This window comes from Ascaphus truei, chromosome 3 (genome assembly GCF_040206685.1).
Source record: "Ascaphus truei isolate aAscTru1 chromosome 3, aAscTru1.hap1, whole genome shotgun sequence".
In the NCBI taxonomy this organism is placed as follows: Eukaryota; Metazoa; Chordata; class Amphibia; order Anura; family Ascaphidae; genus Ascaphus; species Ascaphus truei.
In genome coordinates, this window is record NC_134485.1 from 318,202,002 (window position 1) to 318,229,710 (window position 27,709).

The 27,709-nt window shown below is 43.0% G+C and overlaps 1 protein-coding gene across 2 annotated transcripts; it reads right to left on the bottom strand.

The window, feature by feature from the left end:
• Positions 1-1,658: 1,658 nt before the first annotated feature.
• On the bottom strand, positions 1,659-27,415 carry CPB2 (carboxypeptidase B2). Of its 2 annotated transcripts, none has more exons than XM_075591129.1 (11): positions 27,270-27,415; positions 23,487-23,562; positions 21,511-21,635; positions 21,261-21,369; positions 10,872-10,973; positions 10,024-10,128; positions 9,333-9,443; positions 4,201-4,291; positions 3,678-3,880; positions 2,963-3,047; positions 1,659-1,947 (listed from the first exon to the last, which is right to left on the bottom strand). In XM_075591129.1, exons 1-11 carry the CDS (start codon positions 27,410-27,412, stop codon positions 1,763-1,765), a joined length of 1,335 nt encoding a protein of 444 aa, XP_075447244.1. In that variant the 5' UTR covers positions 27,413-27,415; the 3' UTR covers positions 1,659-1,762. The 2 variants fall into 2 exon arrangements, with proteins under 2 accessions (XP_075447244.1, XP_075447243.1); XM_075591128.1 differs by having other exon boundaries at positions 23,487-23,565.
• Between the last annotated feature and the right edge of the window lie 294 nt (positions 27,416-27,709).

The window sequence follows — 27,709 nt, forward strand, 5'->3', positions numbered from 1 at the left end:
TGCATAGAAATGTATTGCTGACCCCGCTGTCACTCATGGGATTAAAAAAGTACATATGTAAAACACAAACCTAATTAATAGCAACAAATAATAATAGGTGCTAACTCACCACGCTCGTTTAAATATATATCAGATTCAGTACTTAGTACCTAAGAGCTTCACTGCAAGACCATTATTTTTCATTGAACCTCCTGGAGTGCTACTCTCATGAATTAATAAACATAAAGGATCAATAAAACTCCAGCTTCCATACAAAGTCCTGGAACTTCCCACAGAAATAGCCATGACTGTTAAGAGTATCTTAATTCCTTCTTTATGCATCCCTTTGGGTACTGAAAATGTCTTCGACAAGTCAAATTATGTCAAGGGCTATTCTATTGATGGCAAACAGGTAGACCAGATGCTACTAGAAGTTTGATTTTGAGATCCATGGTGGACGATCATTTTAATATTAAGATCTTTATAGCAGATTACCAACATGACTTGCAAAGATACATCCTTCCTCCATGTTATGGTCTTCATTCAGAATTTAACAAATATTACTGGAGAACTGATTCATGGAGAAGCGCTTGCCATACCCTCCAACTGTACTTATTCAGCAGGTACACTACATGTTCTTGGCACCAGTAAGTTCAGCTGTACCCATTACACAGAACGTTTTGTGTGAGTGGTAAATGGCATAAGTTCTTGGATTTCCATAGGGATTGCTTGAAGTACCTCCATTCAGCACGAGCACAGGAAAGAGTGGTACCTATTTTATACCCACAAAATGTTGGAGAGTCTGCCTTGCTCGCTGGCAGCTTTCAGATGGAGATTTTTGTCTATTGTTAATACTGATTTCACCCCTTCTTTGCTAGAAGTTACTAATCATTGCTTTGCTAGTACCTCTCGCGGCCAAAGGGTTCAGTAATGTCACAGAATGCTTCTTTATGGATGACAGCCCTGTAATCTATTTGAAATATTTTGCTATGTAAGCTAGTATCATATTTGAGACTATAAACATACATTGGTATTGTCATGAAATAGATGCAAGAAGGCTTTGTCCTGCAGTGAATTTCAAGTTTGTCAGCAGTGAAGGGGTTTGTAACGGAGACTCTGAATCCAGCATAGAGATGGTTCATTGCAGCCACTCAATTAGCCAGTCTCCACCTGGACTATTGAGAGCTCTGTAAAAAGCCTCATGTGAGACACAGGAGACAGATTTTCCTCTGCACATAACAGTGCTGACATGAGGAGAGGTTCTTAAATATACAGGAGGACTGTATATTGACAGCAAGACACAAGGGGACCAGACCTCTTTTCCTGAACGCAGAGGACCCAGAAACCTGCTAGAGGCTGGACCCCCAAGCACACCCTGACACGTGGACACCACTGACCTGTGGGGCCACCTACTTTAAGGTACCACTGAGACTTTGGGGTGGTAGGCTGGCAAGGGGCTTATCCTCCCAGTCTTGTAAGAGAGGGACTGGGGGAAGTAAGTTAGCCCTTACAAAGGGATAGGTGTTTGCTGTTTTTGTTTGCTGTGCTGTTTAAAGGGACAATCTCAATAAAGCCATATGTTAATTTCACCCTAAACTATCTCCATTTGCATACCTCTGCACACATCTCTTACAGGGCTATTCATTCCGCACAATGTACACACACAGAAACCACACACGTTATTTGTCTTAAAAGCAAATGATATTCCTTGTTGACATCTTACACGTTGGCATGTAAATGCACAGTACATGCAATGCATTAATGTCCTGTAACATGCATGGCATTACATTGTTTTAATAATATGTGCAGATATTATTTTGATTCCAGTTAGGGCTTCGCTGCATGTTGGTTTGATTAGATTCGGAGGAAGTAAAAACCCATAGGCCCCTCTATCGCGAAGTTCTATGGTGAAAGAATACTTGATGCCAAAATCATAAGCCCAGTCATCAGAGCCTCCTGGTGCCAAATCTGTAAAATGAAGCGAACAATATGGGTTACTTGAATTGATAATTTCACTGCTAGAGAATAAAATGCATTGCTCTGAGGAGGGGTAAGTTGTACTGGTAGAAAGCACAAAAGGCATACTTGGATTGGAGGTGGGGAACCAGTAACGTCATGAGTGACTGAAATATGCAGAAGACAGGACTTGCAGAGCTCTGTGTATTAGCCAGGCCGAGAGTGACCTCATCTATATATCTATCACAATGAAGTCATGGCAAAGAAGGGTGGGTAGCCATGTTGGTACTTTCTTCCATGTAGTAACAAAGGAGGGAGAAGGAGTAGGTTGTATAATACCTTTCATTGGACCACTAAGAGGTGGTATGATACGGGTACCCGATGAAGGAACCTGAGCGGTTCGAAAGCTTGTAACCAGCTTGTAACCTGGGCACTTGTCTGTGGCGGCTGCCTCCTTGCTGCCGCCCTCCTTCCGAATCAAATGACGCTGCGGACATCACACAGCATGGCAACGCGACGTCATGACATCATTTGATGGCGCAAATGTCATGGCAACGAGCCACCATGTGCCGTCACATTGTTGATGTCCGCTACGTCATTTAACACTGCAATTCGGAAGGGGAAGGAGGGTGGCAGCAAAGAGGCGGCCATCACAGACAAGTGCCTTCCCATCAGGCCCGATTGTCCTGAGAGCGCGGCATCTGTATATAGGGGAGGACATTTTTGCTGCCCTAGGACCGGGCTCCAAGGGAAATCCGCCACTGCTTGTAACATATCAACTACTTGTTGGCCCAATAAAAGGTATCATACCACCTACTCCCTCTCCCTCCTTTGCTACTACAATGATGTCTTGGAAATATGACGAATTTCCATTACTTAACTGTGACGTATATATAGAAGCTGCAGTCAGGTTCTCTTTAGAGAGTGTCCCTCCAGAGTGTTAATGCAGAAGATGTAGGGATTTTAATATGCTTCCACAGATGTTTCCAATACGTGCATTTTGTTTCTACAGAACAACAGTACTCACAAATGGTATCTGCTCCAGGGCCATATACATATTTATTTCGAGATGTAGACTTAATTGCATCTGCGACTTTGTTTGCCACGTATAGCTGAAAAAAGGTCAGAATTAATCATTATTGTGCCAACAAACTCTAACTATCCCCTTCAATATTTGAGAGACTATTTCACCAGAATTTCAGACTGTTCAAAACTGTAGTTGTACCTACTATAGCACCTTTTAAGTAAAGTGTCTGAGAAGGTGGTATTACCGTTATTGCTTTACGGATCTTGAAATAGTTAAGAAAAAACAATATTGGTATGATTTTAATCACGTATGTTATCTCACTGTGTGCTGGTGTAGTATTGCATTAAATGTTCCCTGAAAGGTCTCTTAGGTAAGGAGGAAGGCTGCAGACATCTTGAGCACTAATAACGTTAGGCACACAATTCAGGATTTTTACCGATTTGTAACAGGAGCATCAAACATTGCCAGCTTAGGTAATAATGTGGAATTAGACATTGTCACATACAATATATATGTGTGCTCATTTGCATGTCATTTCCCAGAATCCCTTGCTGCAGTGGAAGCGCTGTGTGCTGGGTGATAATGGTGAAAGGCAGGGGTGCAGACCTGTCTAAGACATGCAAATGAGCACACAGTAATATTTACATTGGAGAGATATACATATACGTATACTATATACATATACACACACACAAATAAGATGAGTATCTCTTACCAGCTCCTCGTGGTCCTTGCTTTTTTCTCTCGTGTATGAATATGGAAAAAGCACCATCTGGGAGTAAGAGTGCATAGAGACATACCCCTTGATATCATCTTTATGCTGTTTTAAAAAAGTCACCACTGCTTCCACTTCCGGTTCTGATTCAGGGTAAGGTCCACAGTAGGTATCTTTGCAAGGATCACTGGAAGCACCGGGACCTAGACAATATGAGCATGTATTCGTGAGAACAGTCACAACGGCCCTGAAATACTGAACAGAAAGTCCCCCTTTCATATATTGTGTTCTTTTCAGATACCAAGTGTTGAGGTGAGATTCGAAAAGCTCTGTACACAGTGCTACAACTATGAAGAACCACTAGGAGGCATTGCAACGTACAACAAAGCTACGTTTTCTTGGGGCAAATCACAGTACTTGCAGTTGGCTGTTCACTAGACTGACAGTGGCTTTGCACACTTACTGTATCTAGAAGAAAAATCTTTAGAATACAATATCAGAATAGAAAAAAAAAACATCATACCACACCACCCAGCATCAAAGTTCCTGTTTAGATCAGTCCCAAAACAGTTACTGTTATCATATGTAGAACGGTTCTTTCTCCACATTCGATTCTGTAGGAATCAAAGAACACACATTCTTACGCAGCAGGAAACCATCTCGCAGTATGTTGCATGTTAACACAGAAGGGAGAGGGGGTAAACATATACCCAAAATGTGATGTGATTGATGAATAAACATACACACCACCGACCCTGTGTTTGAGATAGGAGTGCACCCAATAAAAGGATATTTTTCCCCTCTTTTTTCCCTTTTGTGGTTCCAATAGCTTTCTGGGAAGCCATCATCCTGTGATAGCACCCTTAGGGCTGTTCTATACTGTGTGCGGCCGTGCGAGGGTGCCTGTGCGAATGCGCGTGCCTGTGCGAATGCGCGTGCCTGTGCGAATGCGCGTGCACCTGCTGCATGCTTTTTGTGTGTATGCCTTGCGCAAGTGAGGTACTGTATGTGTGTGTGTGTGTGTGTGTGTGTGTGTGTGTGTGTGTGTTTAAATAAGTTTTGAAATAAATAAATACTTTAATAAATTGTTTATTAACATTGTACATACATACACACACATACACACACACATACATACACACACACATACATACACACACACACATACATACATTTCAGCGGCGGTAGCACCACAAATTCTTTATTTTCTTCATCCTCTCCCCTGCCGGACGGTTCCATGCACACTACCGTGCGCGCGCACGGCACCATTATAGAAAGGCTGACTAACCTCCGCCAACTAAAACTGCAACGCGCGCGCACGGCGTAGTGCGCGCACGCAGTATAGAACAGCCGTTACAGTTTTAGAGCAAGCTATGTCTGTCTGCTGTTTATGTTGCATGTTAAGCAGATTTTTGGGTTAAGTTATTGCAGCGCTGTAATCATATTTACCCAATGAGTTTCGTATAGCAGTCACATGAACTCACCAAATATATAACCTGAGCCAACTGTATGAAACTTGTTGCCGACATCTGATGTTGAACTCTCAAGCAATACTAAACTAACCAGCATCTAAAAACTCTTTTGTAGAGAGATTCAGAAGGAAAATGTTAGAGATCTCTTCATCCAGACTTGCATTGGGTTAAGGAAATATTGTCAGGGAGCAAGTAAAAAATAAATAAATTGCGTGTGTGGATTATTCCCACGTAAATACGGAGAGTCGGGTAGTATGCTCCTTAGTACAGAAGTGAATACTACCACAGTCCTGGTAGATTCAATTGAGATCGGAAAACTGTTAATTACAGCAACAAACTTTGCCTCATCCTATTATACTGAATCAATCAAGTCTTAATCTCTGCCTGATGCAAAAAGCACTTCTCACATCACTCTTTGGCCGAGAGTCATCAATCTCTGTTAAAACTGAGTTAATATCGTACCCAGATGACCTAAGTCATTAAGATTGCAGTAATCATTTCCCAGGTGCAATATTTTTAGACTAGTTTCGATGTGATAAATACTACAGATAATAATGAGTTAATTACTGCATCACAGTTATTACAGAACACTATAGTAGAAATTACATTAATCCTTTTAATGCCTGTAGCTACCAAGGTACACCCAAGGCATGAAAGAGAGCTGCGTTGAGCATTGGATTGCTTTTTATGATTTTTTATGTTTGGGTTTATGGTGCTATAGGGCCTTGTATTGTTGTTTTTAATGGTTAGGCTTCGACACTTTTTGAAATTGCTTGGAGGGGGCTTCAGCCCTGAATATGAGGACAACCTTCATCAGGGTGAGGTAAGTACCAACATTTTCTTTCAGCTTCCCATTGATTGCCAATGTGGCTCTATAGGCTCCAATTGAGAGGGCCTAGATAGCCACAGTGACAATCAATGAGTTTATGTTTAAAATGTATTTTTTATTGTCATGTATATATTTTTTTATTTTTAAAATAATATTTTTTTATTTTTAGTGTCCAAAAGCCCTACAAGCCACATTTGCCTAATAGGGCTAGTGACCACTACTCAAGATGGGGGAGGGTACGTTTGTTGGGGGAGTAGGGGTACGGAGGTGGGTTTTGGGGATATTAACCCTGTGTTTGCCTTAGCGATTAGTAGAACATTGCATGGCATGGCACTTAGATAGCCAATGGGGTAGGTAGTGTAGTTTCATTAGTGTATTAACTTCTTAATAGCCCTTAGTAGTCAGCAAGTCATGGAAACCTATTTAGGGGTTAATACAGATGTAGCAAGTCTTACTACCCCCAGCACCGCATGCAAAAAAACAAATGGGTGTGGTGCTAGGGACAATTTCTGTCGCAATCGTGCTGTGTGGAGTCCATGCTTCCGGATCATACCGCCCCGCTGCGGGACTGCGAGCTTCATCCGCAAGACTGTAACACGCAATTAACTAGTCTCCACCTGGACTAATGAGAGCTCTGTAAAAAGCCTCGTGTGAGACACAGGAGAGGGATACCCTAGCTCACCATAGGGGTGACACAGGAAAGCAGAGAAGCCTGCACACAGACAGTGTCTTGAGCACAAAGGTGTGCTGAGATCAAGACACCCAGAGACCTATATTTCCTGGACACAAAGGACCCAGGAACCTGCCAGAGACTGACATGGACGGCCACCTGCTTAAGGTACTTCCTGCGACTTTGGGGTGGTAGGCTGGTAATGGGAATATCCCTCCAGTCCTGCAGATAGGGTCTAGGGAAGTAAGTTAGCCCGTACAAAGGGATAGGGGTTTGTTATTTTGTTGTTTTTTTATGTTTTGCCTGAATAAATGAACAGGCTCAATAAAGCCAAGATATAATTTCACCCAAATTGGTCTCCATTATATGTACCACTGCACACATGGCTTACAAAGACAAACAGTAAGTCTGGCTAAATCTGTGTGTAGTTAAATGTGTTGTATGTTACATTTTATCACCCATTGCATGTTGGTTTAGCTTATCTTGCCTATGTATGTAATGGCCAGGATAGGGCTAAACCCAGCTTGGACTAAGCTATACAAAAAAAAATTTTGGGTGTTCCGATTCCGGGTCCAATAAATATCAGGGTTTGACGACTGGCATCAAAATTAAAAAATGTGCCCATTTATACACACACAAGCAAGAACAAAAACCCTATAGTAAGCACTCTACCTCTACTGACTGTAATTACATTTATTGATAATAATTGTATGAGACGCTCATGACCTATGAGACGCTCATGACCAAGGGACTCCACATTGTGGCTATGTATCAGCTTAAATAATGTGAAAGGTTCAAAACACTTACAGCAAAATAGAGCTGAATGCATAACACTCACAGAGTTCTATATTATTCTATGCCCTATTTAATAGAGCTCAGAAAAAATCAAGTGTCAGACATGTAGTCTAGCATTTAACAGATGATACTATGTATATCCAGAATCACACCCTAGTAAGAGTCAAGTCTCACACTGTATTTGTGTGTGAGCTAGACTCTGGGACAATGGTACACATTTGTTGAAGATATATAGTCATTGACCATAAAATAGAAGTCCATGTAGACACCCCCGCCCCCCCCCCCCCTTTTTTTTTAAATATACCCCTGTTCCCCCTGCAGGGCCGGCTTGATTGCGGTGCTATAAGTCCAACTGCACCGAGCCTCGTGCTTTCCGAGGCTCTGTGCTCTCTCCCTAGATTCCACAGGTGCAGTGGGTGTGGTGGTGGCGACAGAGGAAGACCAACTTCAGTGTCAGGAATGCTGGTTGGGCTCCCTCCAGCCCCACCACTGCAGCGGCCTCACAGGTAAGGCTATGAGGCAGGAAAGAGACCACACACACACCCTGCATCAGGTCCTGCAATTTTGCAAGCCGGTCCTGTAAACCCCCTATGCCAATCCATATCTCCCTGTGCTCCCTTGTGCCAATGCATACCACTGTGCCCACTTCTACCTGTGTCCCCCTTTCTCTTCCAATCCATACAAAAGTACCCATTTCAGGAAATCTATGCCTGCCCCCTATGTGCCTATCCATACTGCCCCATACACCTTTTCTGCCAATCCTTCCCCAGACATATTATTCTTCAATTTCCAGGTCACACGTTAAGATGGTCATGGTGTACCGTTGCTGCTTATTCTTAATCGGACCAGAAACTACTTCCCCTTCTGCAGTGTGCAGGTCTCAGGTCTGTTCCACACTCGTGCGGCCACAACTGGTCAGGTGACAACTCCTCCCTCTCATTGGCCCACCGAGGCAAAACGTGGCCACGCAAGGTGTCCCATCCCCTTTGCCTGTAAATCCTAGGGCTAATTCTCCCCCTGAAACATTGTCCACGAAAAGAATCCCCCAGGTACAGAATTACTCGGGACAGTTCCAGCTAGTTGGTGACTGTTGGCAACAATCCATTGACAGATTGAAGCTGGAACAATCTATACGGATTAATCCAAATCCACCATTGGACACATTCCGGACGGATTTTAAAGAATCCGATACGCAGATTCCACAAACTGTTGCCGCATTGTTAAAAATCCACACACATGGATTAATCCACAGGGAGGGAGAGGGAGGGAGAGGGAGGGAGAGAGAGGGAGGGGGAGAGAGGGAGGGGGAGAGAGGGAGGGGGAGAGAGGGAGGGGGAGAGAGGGAGGGGGAGAGAGGGAGGGGGAGAGAGGGAGGGGGAGAAAGGGAGGGAGGGGGAGAGAGGGAAGGAGAGGGAGGGGGAGAGAGGGAAGGAGAGGGAGGGAGGGGGAGGGAGGGAGGGGGAGAGAGGGAGGGAGAGAGGGGGAGGGAGAGATGGGGGGGGGGGGAGGGAGAGATGGGGGGGGGAGGAGAGAGGGGGGAGGGAGAGGAAGAGAGAGGGACTCCCCCCCATCACAGAAAGAGATCAGTGAGAGTCGACATGTATGTACTTATGTGTAATCAAAAATCAGAACTGCTTTGTATGATGCTCAGCTCTCATTTTATCACTGCACATGGACTCTGCATACACAGAAATGTTACTTTTACCATAACACCGTGAAACCCACGCATGCAAGCCCTAATACTGAGCACTGTGGGTAATGTCAACGATTAGTATTTTTTAAGCCTCAATAAGTTGCACATTATGAATTCTCGTACATAAAGCTTAATATGTATGTCAAAACATAAGCATAAGTGGAAATATTACACGCTTAAAACATAGTATACTTACAGTTGTCCATGTATAGCGATAGCCATCAACATTCATCACTGGCAAGATATAGAAATCAATGTATTTTAGAAGTCTAGTCATGTATTGATCTACACCATAGAATTCTGCAGCCTAGAAAGTAAACAGATGTTAGGTTTGTCAAAATCTCCCAGGTGCAAAATTGAGACAAAAAAGTAAACACCCCATTTATGTGGGGAAAAAAAGAAAAGGCTCCACTGCTTTTGATTGGATTGTTTCGTTTGATACTGTACTTGTAATGCTATTTGCATCCAGTGATAAATAACTACAATAGTCTTCCGAATTTTGAGCAGTGCACTATAAAGGTGAAATCGCATAATACAAATTTGGGCAGAATATAACAGAATTTCAATAGGATTCAATGGCATTGAGAAAACAGAATATCCCACCAGCGGAAATAATAAGCCAGACTACATCTGTATATTTTTAAATAGAATTAAAGGGCAATGTGTTGTTGGATGCCTTCTTGAAGGCAGCATTTACTTTTTATTTTAACCATTTTGTTGCCAAAGGCGATAGCAACCCATCAGAATTAAATTTATATTGTGTCCTAATGTTTACATTATGGTTTCCTGAAAAACACCCAGAAATTACCTTACCCATGCATATTACTTTATAATATGTTTTGTAGTTCAAATTCAGGAGAAATGGTAACGAATTACAATGTACTCACATGTCCTACAAACCACAAGCAGAAAGCAGGGGCGATCCACTCTCTTGCATGTATTCCACAATCAATCCATATTGCAGCTTTTGCTGTTTTCTCTTTCCCAGACACCTAACAAAGAGTTAATATGCAAGGCAACTTATCGAAGGCGAGTCACAAAACTCACTGAGGTGATGTATCCAGACAAATCGGGAGCAAAATGTACGCAAATTGTGTCATATTCATCTTGCATCAATGCATCAAGGTCAATGCTCCAAGTTTTGTGCCATGTGTGTCAGCTTAAAGCTGCAGTTCAAGCAATATCCTGCATGTGTTTTTTTTTTAATAAATCAGTTCTGTAGTAAGAAAAAATACTTTTAGCATTTTCTGTTTAAAAAAAAACAACGTTGAAAGACCAATTTTCTTGTATTCTATTTTAACAAGCATGTTTGTTCTTATAGCAACCATTTACATTCCCCAGATCTAAAGATGTCGCCAAACTTTGACGATCAATAGACGGAGAACGAATTGACCGGCAGCTATGCAGTTCTTTAGGTAAGTAGAGATTGCCCACATGAAACTATTGAAGTTAAAAAAAAACGGGAGCTTGATCTGCTGCTTTAAGAACTGCACACAGTCAATAAGATGAGCAAGGGAGTAGTTACATGAAGCACAGATTGTGAGATGTATCAGGCACTGCATCTCTGTGCATCATTTTTTTATTTTATATTTGGGTAGAAAAGTTCTGCCAGGTCTGAGGCGGCAAACTGAAAATGGAGCAATGCGTCAAAACAAACTTCTATCTGCACTTTCTTTAAAAAAGCACAATAGAATTATAAGCCATCTTCCCATATATCCCCTATATGTGACCATACCTTTAACACATAAAGAGGACGCTTTTCAAATGAAGATCCGATATAAATTTGTTGCAGGATATCAGGATACTTCTCAGTCATTTGTTTCATCCATGAATATATCTAACAAGAAAAAAAGGCCACAATTATCCCCTATGCTTCCTTAATAGCATGCAATGTATTTCTCTGCTTTGCAGTGTAATGTAGAGCCTCTTTTAAAGTTGTTTTTTAAACCTTCTTACTAGTTGTTATGATAATATTATGAGATACTGTATTAAGTATTTCAATCAATTTGGCACACAAGAGATTAACATTGGTTACAAATGGTCTTAAAAATACAAGAATTGTATTTATGGCCTGTCAACCCAAAACAGGCCTAGTTTTATGGTTTATAGGACTGATTATCTAGAGATAAGGACATCTGTTTTGCCAGAGATGGTATTGAAATATGATTTCCCTGACACTAGAATAAACAAGAGCCTTTTAAATATACATTACAATTCTTATATTGGATTATTGAATATGCGGACTATTGGATACTATCACAGTACCCCCAACACACTTTGAGACACTTTAACTTCACCTTGTTACTGTTACATGTAATATATTAGTATAATATTTATAAGTACAGTAACTGAAGTAGCCTACATAATAATAAACTTTAAGTTTGTAAATAAACTACTGTAATACAGTACAGTACTAATAAAGCAAAGACTCATCTGGATACTGAGTGAGTAGTCAGATTCCGGACTATCAGGAGTTCCAAATATAGGATAGTGGACTAACGGAGTTGTACTGGACTTTGAAAAGCATTCTTGGATGGGTTCTACAGAGTATTAACGGGTGTGACTTGCCTTACCTTTCAAAAGTTATTAAAAATGAAATTCTGGGCCTGACAGCAATTTGCAAGAATAACGAATAGATATTTGTAACTGTTGCGATTAGACATCAAATGATGCCAAATATTTCATGATTAGTAGGTGCCAAAGATAGATATCTGTTTCTCATGGAAAAATAGAAGTATTATGGTCATATTGCGTATACATACAGTACATGAATATTAAGTACACAGACTCCACAGTGAAGATGGCGTGTGTGTCAAAGTATTATAGAAATTGAGTTACCACCTCCTGCGGGATTGACCCAAAGTCTCAGGATTTAGGCATGCCAACTCCTCCTCCCCCTGCCTGTCTCCCCACCCAAGTCTGAAACAGATCATACACGCTGGAGCAGCCCTACCCCCCCTCTCCAGGCAAAAGAGTGTGTGTGTTGTAATTGAGTGTGTATGTTTTGATTGAGTATGTGTGTGCTGTGATTGAGTGTTTGTGTTGTGATTGTGTGTGCAAGTGTATTAAATGCTAATCAGGCTCAAGAAATGTCCACAAAGGCTAAAGTAAGGACAAACTGCACACACCACAGACACTCGAACAACTCAAATGACACAGGTCCAATGGGGAATTTTTTTCTTTTCGTAAACCAGGTGCTACTTTTGTGCAAAGTCTATATCTTTATAACATAGGGTGACCATTTTTTACCAGTTAAAAACCGGGACAATTTTCGTGCCTGCTCAAAAGGCCCAAGCATGCGTTAATGGCCAGAGCCGACCACACATGTGCAAATGACCCACACCAATTGCGTATGTGTGTCTGACGAGCCAATTGCGCATGAGCGGCCGGCAAGAGCCGTCCACGCATGTGCAATCGCCTCTTGGCAGGAGAGCATTCACGATCGGCGTGGGTCATTCACACATTTGCAGCCGGCAAGAGCCAATTGTGCAGGATCAGCTCTTGCCGACTATACATGCGCGATCAGCTGTTGCCGGCAGCGCATTCGCGATCAGCGTAAAAAAACGGAACGTTTTGAAACTTTTGAAAAAGTCACCGGGACACAAGCCCAAAAAAGGGACAATCCTGGAAAAAACGGGACATCAGGCCGCCCTATTATAACATTCCCTCCCATACATGTCTCCGGTTACCAGTGCAATACATCATACTGTGACACCATTGGGCTGTACACTGTCTTTCAACAAAGCTTTTTTTTTATTTTATTTTTCACTATGGAAGAAAAAGAAAATACCAGATCTTCAAGAAATGTGTTTTTCTTTAACCTAGCTCACTCCCTCCAATATTAATCTTTGTGAATTGTTCTACTTTAAACAAATGTAAAAAATTAAACACACACCATGCATTTGAGATGACCTCTTTAAAAAAAAATATCAAAATAGCCTTAACGTTATGTTTTTTGCTTCATTAAAAAAAACAAAAAACATTTCCCGGGTGAGGATCCCTCCCCCCCCCACCCCACCCCTCCTCCTTCCTGGGGGCTGTTCCCCGCCTAGGGTGGCCCTCTACCGGGGGGAAGTCACATCGGACCCCGATCTCATCTTTGGATCAAACACATTTAAAAGGTGGCAACCCTATATAGAAATAAAGTTACAAAGTCTTTTATATATTGAAGCAAACTTCAAAGAAAAAAAGCCTTTCTTTTGACATTTAAGTCGTTAAAAATCTCAGTGGCTGATTGATGACTGGAGTGGGTTTATGTTGTTTTAAATGGGAGAAGAATGGTATATAGGTCTTGCCAGGGAGTTATGAGATCAGAATTCAACAGAGGTGTGTTTTGGGATCAGACTTGAATTTCTCATCTTTCCTTCGCCAGTGACCTCTCTGGGAAGAACCTATGACATGTGGTAATATACAGTACAGACATAACCCGCATTAACGTATGCAATGGGGTCGGAGCATGTATGTAAAGCAAAAATGTACTTCAAGTACTACCTTTTTTCCAGTTTACGATGCATGTACTGTACTGCAATCGCTCTCCAGTACTTCCCTCCACCTCCCCCCCCCCCCACCCCTGTTGTGGTCTACTTCACAGATCTCTTACAATCCCATCATTCAAGTTATTATCAACAATCTAACCATCCTGTTGCTTTTAATATCACTCATGGTGATTATCCTACCCCAAAAAAAGATTAGTGGGGGTTATATAACCATTCTGGGGATAAAATTATCTTCCCCACAATCTTAACACCCATGCCTGCACCATTTAGCAGAGCATTGATTTGTCTACTTGCCAACAGCACCCAATGTACCCCGACATTGTTGTGAAAGGTGACAATGTATATAAGTGAGAGATTATATATACATATACATATGTATGTACATACATATACATAAATAGGTGTACTTATGAACATGTGAACGTCTATCTACACATCCATTTGAGGCAGCAATTGATGTCTGATAAATATGGGCGCGGGGTACAGATAAACAGAGTGCATATCTACGGGGGGGGGGGGGCTTTACTTGAAAGATGCTTGGCCCCACAGTCATTGTATAGTAGGACCAGTGTAGAGATAATGGAAACTATTAAGAGTATCAATGACATAAAATCATTGATTAAGGAGTTAGGAGTGAATGGCAAACAGAAGCAGGGATGGGTGCATAGAGAATAGGCCTATTAAACATATTTAAATGAGTCAGTGATGCAGACGTGCTAAGTCATTTCATACCCCCTAGATCTCAAAGATGTTGCCCTATTGGTTCACTATAAAGGAGAGGATGTTAATGGAATAAACCAGCAATATAGCTGCTGCTTGATGGCGATCTCGCCCGATCTCTCCATTCGCCCTGCCCTCCCCCTCCCATCTCTCCCTGTTCCCCCTCCCCCTATCCCCCTGCACTCCCCCTCCGCCTTAGGGACGACAAGCAAGGAGGTGAGGGACTGGTGAGAGGCACTAACGCTGTGCGTGCTGCTGTCAAGCAGCAGGGACATAACCTTAGTGTCCGTACTCGAGAAGCGGACACAGGGGTATGGTGCAATTGAAAATCGGGTCCTGTCCTCGCGTGCACCTTGGCGCTATGCTCCAACCCCGGGTGTGCGCACGGCACGCACATGCACCATTTAAAGGGGCCAGCGCCTGCAATACTGCCTGGACTCATTTCAGATGGGATACACCTGAGCTTCACCCTGCCTCAGCCTATCACAGGACGACCTATGTCTGAGCCCTCCTTCCTTCTCTCCTTGATTGGTACTCCTCTGTATATTAGTCTCATTCACCCTTTGGTCATCGCTGAGCATAGAACTTCAATGCACCGTGCTCACTTGCAGCCTGAGTCCTCGATATCTCATTTACCTGTTGTGACCCTGCTTTTACCTGACCTGTCTCTTCTTGTTCCCCTGAAACCTTGGCTGGGCTAATGGACTTCTACGCTCTCCTATCCTCGACTATGGCTTACGGATCTCGACAATTCTACGCTCTCCAATCCCGGACCATAGGCAAGTACCCTCTCCACTCTCCTAACCTGACCCTGCTATGTTCACGACTCTGCAATCCAGACCCACCCCCGTGGCTTAGGGCGGTGGTTATATATATTCCCCACCTTAGCCCTGCGGTTCAGTCCAGGTTGCAGCGAGCATCCGTGACACTGATTAAGCTATTACATGCTTGGTAGAGAGTATTTACATTTTCGGACACATTTTGCTACAACAAATTTTTTTGTCAAGTGCATAGTTTTTAATAATAAAGCAGGGATCGGAGACTCTGCAAATAATTACATATTTGTATTTCTTTAGTGGTGGTGGCAGCGGATAATAGTATATTGTAACAGAGTACGGTAGACTCATTAAAAATGTCTTGCAAAAAAGAAAGGTGGGGCAGAGAGTTGATTGTGTATTAACCCTTGTTGCATATATAATTCAACTGCTCACAAGTGTGCTTTTTGTGACAGATGGTATATTGGGACAGATTGAAGGGAGATATTCAATTTAGGGTCCATGCGTTGTGCAGATTGAATCAGCTAGATAGCTGTGTGTATTAACCCATGTCCCATATATCGGTCACGTGTTCACAGGTATGCCGTACGTGACACTAGTTTTCATTGTACATGTATAGAAAGGACTCCTAGTATTGTCTTTATATTATTTTAAAATCTCTTTGAATCTCGAAACTGAATACTTTATTTTGTATTTGCTGCTTATACAATTAAGACAATATAAGAGGGAGCCTCTCGTAGGGCGGATTGTACTTCCCTGCCGGCCCGGGCAATTCCTTGAACAGCGGCCCTCCTCCTGCAGCGTCATGTGATGTCATGTTGTCATGTCAACGCCATTTGACGTTGCAGCGTCAATTTGACGTCAGGTTGCCATGACACTGCAGGAGGAGGGAAGACCCATGCTCTCACAAGTTATCCCCCACGCACAGACGGTGCGAGGACTCCCCAGCTCCCTCCTTTAGCTCCATACTTCGGTCGAGTGGAAGTTGGATTCCAGCACTGACAGGAGGAGGGAGAGTATTGCAGGGGATGAGGGAGCTGGGGAGCCGCTGGCAGACACTGACACACCAGCCTACTGGAGCAGGCCCGATAGGCCAATCCACCCATGGAGCCTCTACTGCATGGGTGCGCAAACTGGGGGGCGCAACATTTTCTGGGGGGGGGGGGCAGCACTTACAGAGGCCCTAAACTCTTCCCCACAACATTTAAATAAAATGCCGGGGAAGCGTGTGAGGCCTCTGTAATGACCTTACAGGTCTGTTTTAATTGAAGGTCAATCAATTCCATGTTTAGCCCTTTATGTAAGAGGGGGTCACATATGAAAGTCTCCCGGCTGTAAAACCTGGGAGGAAAAAAATCCACCAAATTACCAAAGCAAACATTCCTATTGAAACCATTGAGATTTTGTTCTTAAAAAAAATGGGGCCCCTGTTTTGCAGCCGGAAGACTGTGATACATGAGCCCCAAAACAACTTGCAAACCAATCCCTGAAATCACAAGACTGACTTACATGTTATGTATCAAAGTTTGTCGAAAATACGACTGCAAAATGTGGTCATAAAAGTATCAGATTTATCAAACCATTAAGGTATTGGAGTCTTTTTTCTTTGATAGATTTGGTACTATTTTTTTTTTGCAGCCGGGAGACTATGGTACATAAACCTCCCCCCCTGCATTTGCAGGACCTGCATTTGGCATTTTTTAGTGAGGCATTAAAGCAAGCCTTTTAAGTGAGAATATATAGTTAGACTATTGTTTATATATTTACTTTTCTTCATGCAAGACCTATAACCCCAGCTGATATGTCATGGATCTAATTGCACTCTCGTCACAGGTATGTCTCTGATCTGCAAATCCTGTTTTAAAAGAATTACCCACCCAGCCTTTATAATTGATTTTTGGTATGTTTGAATATCAAAAAGTGTTTTTTTCCCCCCATTTTTTTTCTCTTAACTGTGTGCCGCTAATTGTTCAAGACGAAGCGCTGTTCCATAGCGTGAAACGCGTTGAGGGGGAGACGGAGGTGTAGCCTTGTGTGTGTGATGTCGGATTAAAGTTTTTTTCTTTCAAAACCGGAAGTTGCCTGGATCTTTGCCACTTGCAGTAGCGCCGGATTCTTCTCTCTCTATCTGTCCAACTGGAACAAGCTGATTTATTGGGGAGGGTCATGTGACTGCTTTAGCTGTATAAAACTAACACCCTCCTGCATTTGCAGGACCTGCATTTGCAGGACCTGCATTTGGCATTTTTTAGTGAGTCATTAAAGTGAGCCTTTTAAGTGAGAATATATAGTTAGACTATAATTAAATTGAGCCTTTTAAGTGAGAATATATAGTTAGACTATAGTTAAAGTGAGACTTTTAAGTGAGAATATATAGTTAGACTATAGTTTGACTAGAGGTGACTGAGGACTTCATCTTCCTACAAACTCTTTTACACAAGGCAACAAACGGTGATCTTATATGACCACACTATAATCCCATGCTTGTTAGCCTGCACATTTTAACCCCCCCACCCCTTTACAACTTATTTCACTGCAGCCTCTCCCAAAACTGACTGCACATAACTACCTCCCACACCCACTCAGCCCACTGAAACCCTGAATTGACCCTAGCATTGCAATGCAGCAAAACATTTGACAAGGGAAATGCACACCCCTGCTGTTTAGTCTGCACACACTCACTTTGCTCACAACAGCTCCATGCAGCCCTACCTACCTCTGGCATAATGAACCTGCTATGTATCTTAACTTTGTTCTTTCTCATGGCCTCATGGAGATGTTACTCCCTCCATCCACTACAAACTCCACCCACCTGGCACACACCCAACATCACCATACACCCTGGACTACTCAAAAGCCTTGCACTATCTACTGAATGTTGGTAGAGAACTCTAAAAACCAGCACACCTACCACTGCACACTCAAATGGCAAACATCACAAATGTACAACTTGCAAACAACTACTCAAATTTCTAGATATACTATTACTCTCTTTAGCAGGTGATATTGAACATAACCCAGGTCCTCCCATTTCAGCTCTGTCCCATACCCCTGAGAATTCCAAAAAGGGCTATCTGTCGCCCATATAAATATCCAGAGCCTGCTGCCGAAACTGGACGAACTAAGGGCATGGTGCCTTATCCATAAACCCAAAGCCATCGTTCTCATAGAAACATGGCTAACCCCTAAAACTACCGATGCAAATATTGCCATTCAGGGATACTCCATTTCTAGGAGAGATAGGTTAAAGAGAGGAGGAGGGGTGTTATTTTATATTGCAGACACCTTACAATTTACACTGTTAAATTGCCCCCCAAGCCCACCCTCTTTTGAAATCCTAGTTGGCAGAATCTGCCTCCCCTTTTCTAAGCCCATCTTGCTTGCTGGCATCTATCGCCCCCCTAAAGCCCCTCTACAATCCCTGACTGATATCAACCAGTTTCTTGGCTCCATTTCCTCTCTGAATAAGAAGAGTGACCTGCTAGTTCTTGTGGATTTCAACTTCAATTGGCTTGACCCTAAAAACCACAAAATCCAGATACAACTCAAGTCACCTAACCTATCGCAACTCATTTCCCAACCCACACGGACAAACCTGAAATCGCACAACCATTCCTTGCTAGACTAGATTCTCTCCTCAAATCCCAGCAGAATCCAATCCTCTGGCATCCTTCCTGACATTTTCAGTGACCATGCAATAGTGTACTGTGTAAGGAAAATTAATCCACCCCAATCAAGCCCTAACGTTCTCCTCACTAGAACATTTAGAAACTTTAAACCACAACAGTTTCTGGATGACCTTACCAACTGACCTTGGCACAGAATCGATTTAATTCCCGACCCTGATTCTGCGCTCGACTATTTCCAATCCATTCATAAAACTCTGCGATACCCATGCTCCACTACGCAAAATAAGGGTACAGGGGGCCCATCTTCCATGGGTTACAACTGACCTTATAGCACTCTACCAGTTCAGGGATGCCTTGTGGAAAAGCTACAAATTAACTGGCACTACCAAGGATCTCAATCACTACAGATGCCTGTGGAACATGTGCACAAGGCAAACAAGGCACGCAAAAGCACAATATTACTCTGACAATCCCCACCAGAATACATCAAACCCAGCTAACTTCCGGAAGGTTATCAACAATATATTCCAGCTTTCTAACCATCAATAACCAAGTAATATCACTAAGGGGGATATTACTCTGATAAATCCCCACTAACATTGCAATTGCATTCTATGATTACTTTGTGGGGTGTGCTACTAACTTATTAGCAAAACGCAACCCAAACCACAAACCTGAATCTCATCCTGGGAGTACCCATATAGCCCCACCCCCTCCCAACACTGCCCACAATTTTCAATTTGGCCCAGTATCTGAAGAGATTACACAAGTGCTCCTCAAATTAAAACTAAGCAGCCAATGTGGACCTGACTTATTACAATCTAGGTTCCTATGACTTGGTGCCCCAGCCATTGCCAAACCAATTGCTTCCATAGTCAACTCTATCCTGACTGCAGGCCATATCCCTAAGACCTGGAAAACTGCCAGAGTTGTCCCAATCTTTAAAAGTGGTGACAAAAACACTGTCTCAAACTACAGGCCAATCTCCCTTCTCCCAATCCTATCCAAAGTCATGGAAAAATGTGTCCACTCCCAATTAAGCGATTACTATACCAAGACAAATTTCCCGAGCCAAATCCAATCTGGCTTTCGCCCCAAACACTCCACCGTAACTACCCTGCTAAAAGTCTGCAAAGAAATCCAGTGTGGAATGGAACGGGGACAACTCACTGGTGCAATATTCCTAGATTTTGCAAAGGCTTTTGATACTGTTAATCATGCTATCCTGCTTAACAAACTCCAGAGCTCTGGAATAGGGAAGCATGCTTTAAACTGGTTTAACTCCTACCTATCAGGAAGATCCCAACATGTGTCCATCTCAGGCCCTAACTCCAACCCCCCGGATATCACCTGTGGCGTCCCGCAAGGCTCTGTTCTGGGGCCCCTACTCTTCTCAGTGTTCATCAATGATCTTCCCACAGCTTGTAAGGAAGCCCCAATACACATGTATGCAGATGACACAATCCTATATGCACACAGCCATAGCCTCTCCGACCTTCAACACATACTTCAGTCTGACTTTTTGAGACTCGAAAACTGGATTTCCCAAAACAAACTGTTTTTAAAGACTGTAACAATGGTATTTGGGACCAAGACTAAATTTTTAAAGCTTCCAGTGACTGAGCTCCAGATCAGAACCAACGCTAACACCACCCTAACTCCTGTCCCTAGTTTTAAATACCTGGGCATATGGTTTGACTCCCACTTAACATTCAGGATGCACATTGATTCCCTGACATCCAAGACCTATGCCAAACTAGGTTTACTTTACAGGAACAAATCCTCCCTAAGTCTGCTGGTCAGAAAACGTATCGCACAGCAGATGCTAATGCCAATTATCGACTATGGAGACATAGTATATGACTCAGCACCCCAAATACACCTTAGTAAACTTGACACCCTCTACAATTCTATATGCCATTTTGTTCTCCAATGCAACTACAACACACATCACTGCGAAATGCTCAAAGAACTAGATTGGTCATCACTCGAGTCTAGGCGCAAAGTTCACCTTTCCTGTCTTGCCTTCAAATACTTTCTGGGCCAGCTACACATCTATCTGAACAAGCTTCTCACCCCTACCACATGCAGCACTTATCTGAGATCAGACTCCAAAAGACTGTTCATGGTCCCAAGGCACAACAAAGTATCCGGCCGCTCCTCCTTCTCTTTCCGTGCACCCCAAAACTGGAACAACCTACCGGAGACTCTCACCCCCACCACCAGTTTAAGTTCTTTCAAAACTAAGGCTGTCTCACATTTTAATCTGATCTGTAACTGTTTCATACGCCCATAATATATATTATCTTTAACTGTGCATGCAATGTCTTGTATATAATGAATACCCTGTTCATTTATGTATCTGTATTTGTAACCGTGTTTTATTTGTCTTAACTCTATGCCCAGGACATACTTGAAAACGAGAGGTAACTCTCAATGTATTACTTCTTCATAAAACATTTTATAAATAAATAGAGTTGGTAAAGATCATAATGGTTCTTACTTCTTCCAGCGGATGGTACTGTTCATAGAAAGATGCAGAGCTTCGTGGATTCACAGTATCGTTAAATGTCTGTTGTTCAATAAGGGCTTGAGCATCGTCAATCAAAATGCTGGGTAACAAAAAAACATGCACATACACATTAATAAAGCTATTTGTTAGACAGCACAGAACTTAGTGATCCAAGAGTAAAAGCTTTTGGTCCTTTGAAGTGACAAACACAAAGTCAAAGTAAAAGCCGTGCAACACTTACGTGTATCTGATGGCGGACTCATTCAACCTGGCCTTGACCTCGTTAACAAAAGACACATTTACATAGAAATGAACTTCTTTATTTTTCATTATATTCTCAGCAGCATCAGGTTTCCAGAGAACAACCTAGAATAGTTTGATTAGTAATTTGGTTTAAAAGAACACATTCTAAGATCATTACTACATGCCCTCCACCTTTCTCACGTTCCCTTTCATCCAATTATTGCCCCGTTTGTTTATTTACTATTCCCTCTGCCTTTCCTTCTCTGCCTCGTCTGCCTTGGATTTTATATCTGTGCTTAACTCCTGCACTGTTTGTAAATCAGTATTGCAGACCTGAGGAAGAGAGAAGAACTCTATGAAAAGCTTGTCTCATAAGATAGGTTGTCAACAATCAATAGTTTCTAAATGGTTTTACATTCCAACCCAAGGGCTTCTCCTGATTAATCTCAATTTTGTGAAATCAAGCTCATATAGTATGTGCTAAGCAAGTAGATGTGGGTTATAGATCAAAGTCTTCCAGTTGCAAAAATGGTGCAAAAATACTTCGCTACATTTAGCAAAGTGAAAAATTCTACTGGCTTCAATGGGTAACATTTTTCTTGATACATTCGGTACAGTTTTTTTTGCACCATTTTTGCAGCTGAAAGGCTAATAAGGCCTCGGTCCCGCTGCGCTTGTTGGCGCGGGCGGCCATGTCGCAAGTTCCCCACCAGCAGGGGAATCCTCGCGAGCCGGTCCCGGTCCCCCCTGGCGGCACAGCTGACTACACGCTGTGGCGCGTCAGCCGCTAGGGGACACAAGAGCATGGTGTTTCCTAGCGTTGACGCGTCACGTGGTGTGGCTGGGAGCCAATGGGGAGGGGAGGCTTCGGGAGGAGGAGAGGCTTCGGGGAGCGGGGAGGAGTGTGGAGTGAAAGCAGGTGAGTGCCTGTCTGTGTGTGTGTCTGAGTGCGTGCGTGCCTGTCTGTGTGTGTGTCTGAGTGCGTGCGTGCCTGTCTGTGTGTGTATGTGTGTGCCTGAGTGCGTGAGTGCCTGCCCTGTCTGTGTGTGTGTGTGTGTATGAGTGCGTGAGTGCCTGCCTGTGTGTGCGCGCGTGTGTGTGTATGAGTGCGTGAGTGCCTGCCTGTGTGTGCGCGCGTGTGTGTGTATGAGTGCGTGAGTGCCTGCCTGCCTGCCTGCCTGCCTGTGTGTGTGTGTGTGTATGTGTGTGTGTGTATGTATGTATGAGTGCCTGCGTGTGTGTGTGTTTAAACTTACCCTCAGCAGCTCCAGCCCGAGTCCGTGGAGGGAGGGGGGGGGGAGAGTAGCGGGTCCCTCCGCTTAAGCCACGCCCCCCCTCCCTGTCAAGCCTCCCACTCCCGCCCACCTCCCGCTCCGGCTCCCGCTCCCTACAGACCGCATATCGCGGTCTGTGTATCTCAGCGCACCGCCTGTCTGCAGTGCGGGTGCGCTGACTCTGGGAGCGGGGCCTTAGCCTAAGTAACCCACATCTGCTTGCTTAGTAGATATTAGCCTATATCCCCCAAATTGAGGGATACCTGGATACCCCTACATCTTTAGAGTAATAATACATTATATGTAATGTTCACTGAAGAAAGTTTAAAGGGTTTCTTGAAATGTGAGATCAAGAAAATGAATGTAATATGATTATGCCTGGCAAAGCTTGATCTTTTGAGTACTTTATTATTATTATTATTATTATTATATTCACTTATTTGTATCACTATTATTAATATTATTATATCTTGCTGTGCGTTGACCTCTCTTTGACTAAAACCTTTGTTGGTAAAGTACAACTCTTTACATTATAATTGTTCTGATAATAACAGTGAATGGGTGAATATGAAATTCAAGCTGTCCAGATCACAATTGTCATATTTTTTAAAGGTTTTACAATTCTACCTAGAAATGTCTGCAATGACCTAGAAATATCCTAACCCGATAAAAGTCAACTGTAGTGAAGTCTGTGTTCTACCTCTGGCATGGTGGTTACATTCTTCAGAACTTCGACCTGTCTGTCAGTCCGAGGAAGAACATACAACACCTGGTCGCTGCTGAGAAAAGGGAGGAAAGAAAAATACTATTTCTAGTGACACATGGAGTCAATGGGAAATTATGCTTATAAGAAAAGAGGGCACGTCGAAACAAATGAGACTAAGATAATGACGTCATATTTATCCTTGCATCGTAATCTATAGGACTTTATGCTCCGTGTAATTATTACATCCTAAGGGCAGGGATTCCATTCTCTTCATGTTTACTTTTACGCTTTTATCCCTAAATTCCCCATATTCTAATGCCTGCTGTTTAAAGCCGCAATCTTTTTTTTAAACATTTGAAGGGGAGTCCTCTGGAAACGAACCGCTGTATTTTTAGCTGCGGGGGGATGACATTGTGAGTTCCTATTGGACAACCCCTGTGACCATATCTGAGTATTCCAGAAGAACAGAAAAGGTTTTTTGTGATTATTAGGCTTCTGAAGAAGGTACTAGAGAAGGGGTCTCAATCTGTGGTACAATGACCACTAGTGATATCGCAGACTCCTTTTATTACTCATATCATGCTCTAGAACTCTAAGGATTTGCAATGGTTACATGTGTAGCCATGGCTGGTTTATTTCTATCAGTCTGCCCTTCTCCTGGCAGTAAGCCCTAGTTAGAGCAGGCCTGCCAGGACTAATCCTGGATTTCCCCAACTCTAGCAACTTCAGTGAGTCACAGGGGAGGCGGTGCAACTAGGCTTTGTATCCAATCAGGGACTCAGACCTGGTTCATGCTTTTCCTGTACTTAAGGGGCTGCACTACCCAAATTCAGGAGTTGTCTCTACCTTTGAGAGAGACAGGTTCTCACACAGAAGTGCGGATTGGCTGTGCACTTACTGCCTTCTCCCCTTGTGGAGTTAGGAGTGGAAATGTTCCTCTGTCTCTATTAGGGAGTCAGGGAAGAGCAAGGACTGCTGTGGGGGCCCTGTACCCGCAGTGAATGTCCAGGGATACATCCTGAGGTTGAAGGCCCTAAGAAGTTCCTGTTGTTGTGTATGCTGTGCAATCTGCAGTGCGCAATAAAGTGTTCCTGTGTTACTATACCTTCCTGCCTGAGACTGCAATCTAGAAGGGGAAGGGAACTAAGTTCTCCTGCAGGGATTGCTCCCCTCATCCCTGGGGCCTACAAGAGATAGAGGCGCTGTCACCGTGAGTACAAATCAGTTATTACTCCAGAAGCCTGTTCTGACATCCCCTACCACCATGCGGGAGACTCGGATCTACTGTGAGCCAGCAGGTATACACCACACTCCATGTAGCAGCAAAATCTCCCGGGGGGCGGGGGCGGAATATGTGTTACACAGGATTTATTCCAAGTGTCGAAGAAGGTGATAGTGGTGAGGAATTTCTGCCAAATACAGCCCGATCGGCCACTTCAGCACATATAGAAATATAGAAAAGGTCCATTAATTATTGCTAATATTTACTGAATTTAATATGAAGTTTTAGTTATATATTTTACCCAAAACACAAAATATGATAGGCTTGCCAACCGCACATCCCAGATCAGGCAAGTCCTTACTTCTAAGTTGTGTTTTTTTTAGCATGTCCTCTGAGCTGAATTCTCCCTGCTTCCCCTCCCTGCTTCCCCTCCCTGCTTCCCCCTTTTTATTTTATGGCAGAAGACTCTGACTTGCAAAGGTTAAATGTCTGAATGGATCACCTGGGAGTATATGGGCGGGCAGTTTAAATCATTAGAAGATGGTCACCATCTTTCCATAAATACTGATCCAGTTCCATGTGTTATGGTATATGTTTTGGATATGAACAGGACCGCCAAAAGGGGGGGAGTTCTGGGACAATTGTCCCAAGTCCGGCAGCTGCAAGGGGCCTGGCTGGCGCTGGAAGTTGGGCCCAGCCAGAGGTCAAGTCCAACTTCTGTGTCCGGCTGCCAGGGCCTCTGATTGGGCCGGGCCCTGGATCTCCCTAGCTGCTGCAACGAGACCTCCCCTGACCGTCAGTGCCGGGCCTCCCTTGCCCGCCAGTTGGCGCCAGAAGTTGGACCCTCCTGGAAGTCAGGCCCAACTTCCGCATCCACGTGCAGAACAGGTGTGGCACCTGCCATCCACCCCCCCAAGGTAACATTTTGTGTATGTATGTATGTATGTGTAATATATATATATATATATATATATATATATATATATAACAAAAAGCAGAAGCACATGCCCCACAACACAATGGTTTAATAAAATATGATGACATTTTTGTTTCAGTTGTCATTAGTGTTTGGAACATAGGTTCCTTTAGAAGCTGCTACGTCTCCAATTTTTTCCTACCAGTCTACTTATTTGTTTTAATTTGTTACTTTTGTGTTCATATTAATTCACCAGCTGTATCCATTTGGATACGCATATATTTTTTCATTTGCACTCATTCAGTATTACAGTGATTATTATTATACAAGAATACAGTACACATTATTGATTATATAATTATTGATAATATAGTATTATTGATTAGATACACATTTGTATGCAATAGTGAGCACTGTAGCACTGATTTGTTTTTTTTTTGTTTATTCACTTTTCTAATATATATATGTATAGTGTATGGGTTGGGGATTGTGATGGTGGGGGATGAATTGTTTAAGTATTATGTGAGTGGAATTGTGTGAGTTGGGGCACAGAATTGTGGGGGGGGTGGAGTTGTGTGTGTCAGGTAGGGGGAATGCAAGAGTGTGTGTGTGGTGAGGAGGGAATTGTGTGTGTGTGTGTGTGTGTGTGTGTGTGTGTGTGTGTGTGTGTGTGTGTGTGTGTGTGTGTGTGTGTGTGTGTGTGTGTGGAAGAGGGTGGAATTGTGTGTGTGTTTGTGTGTTGGAGCGGGTGGACGTGTGTGTGGGGTGGAATTGTGTGTGTGTGGGAGGAGGATGGATAGAAATGTGTGTGGGGGGGGTTATCGAATTGTGTGTGGATGGAGAGTGGAAGTGTCTGTTTGTGGGGGTGGGTGGAAGTGTGTGAGTGTGTAGGGGCAGATTGTGTGTGTGTTTATGGGGCAGGGTGGAATTGTGTGTGTGTGGGGGTGAAAGTATGTGTGTGTGGGGCAGGGGGGTAGATTGTGTGGGTGGATTGAGTAGGGGGTTGTGTGTGAGGAGGGAAGGATTGAGGAGGTGGGATTGAGTGAGAGGACTGGAGCATTGAGTGATAGAGGGGAGGGCGAGTTTGAAAGTGGGGAAAGATTGTGTGAGCGAGAGAAGGGGGAGTGAGAGAGGGGAGGTGGGAGAGCGAGCGAGAGAGGAGGAGAGAAATACATGGAGAGAGAAATAAATGGGGGGACGGGAGTGTGTGAAAAAGGGGGGAATCGAGGGGGGTGAGAGAGTGAGGAGGTGTATAAGAGAATGAGGGGGGCCTCACAAGGCCGCCGACAGGGGGACCCTGGTGGAAATTATAGTCCTGGGACATAGGAAAGTAGACACTGTCCCAGCGACGTAAACTTTTGCTTGTTCTACAGTGCATTTTATATACCAGCGTATTCCTTTGTATTATTAAAAAGAAATGTGCAAAAAGCATGTAATACATAAAAATTGTACTATGTACACACTGAAGTTATTAAAATATTAGTTAGGACAGGAAAATACACATTTTTCAAAAGCCAATAATATGAACAATACAGCTTTCTCTTAAACTTTGCTATAATTTTTTGTTTGCTGCAAAGCAAAACCTAAATCATATACTTTATGTATTTAGCAGCGTAGATAATACACAAACAAACTTTACCTTTGATGGGCGATTACATGATTCTTCTCAAAGAAAAGGCCCAATATAACTATTAATAAATAGATCTTCATTTCCAACAAGGTCTGTGTAAGTCGGATGTCTGAAAACCAAATGCTGGAGGATTGATATGTGCCCATCTGCATTGATGACCGTGAGAGTGTTTGCACTGTGGTTAAACTTTAAACTGTGCTGCTCATAGTGCTCTGCCATTAATTTTCTATATTGTAGGTGAGCAGACTTTAATACTTTGATTCAATTATTACTTTGTAATTCCATGTTTACTGCAACCACTGTACAACCAATTCACTGTCAAGCTAATGTTTTGGACAGTTAGATGCCGGACAAAGTTTCCCTAACATTTTTAATTTATTTTTTTTGGCAAAAATAAATGAAATATGTAGAGATCTAGAATGATAAAATAAAAAGAGTGAAGTAGCAGA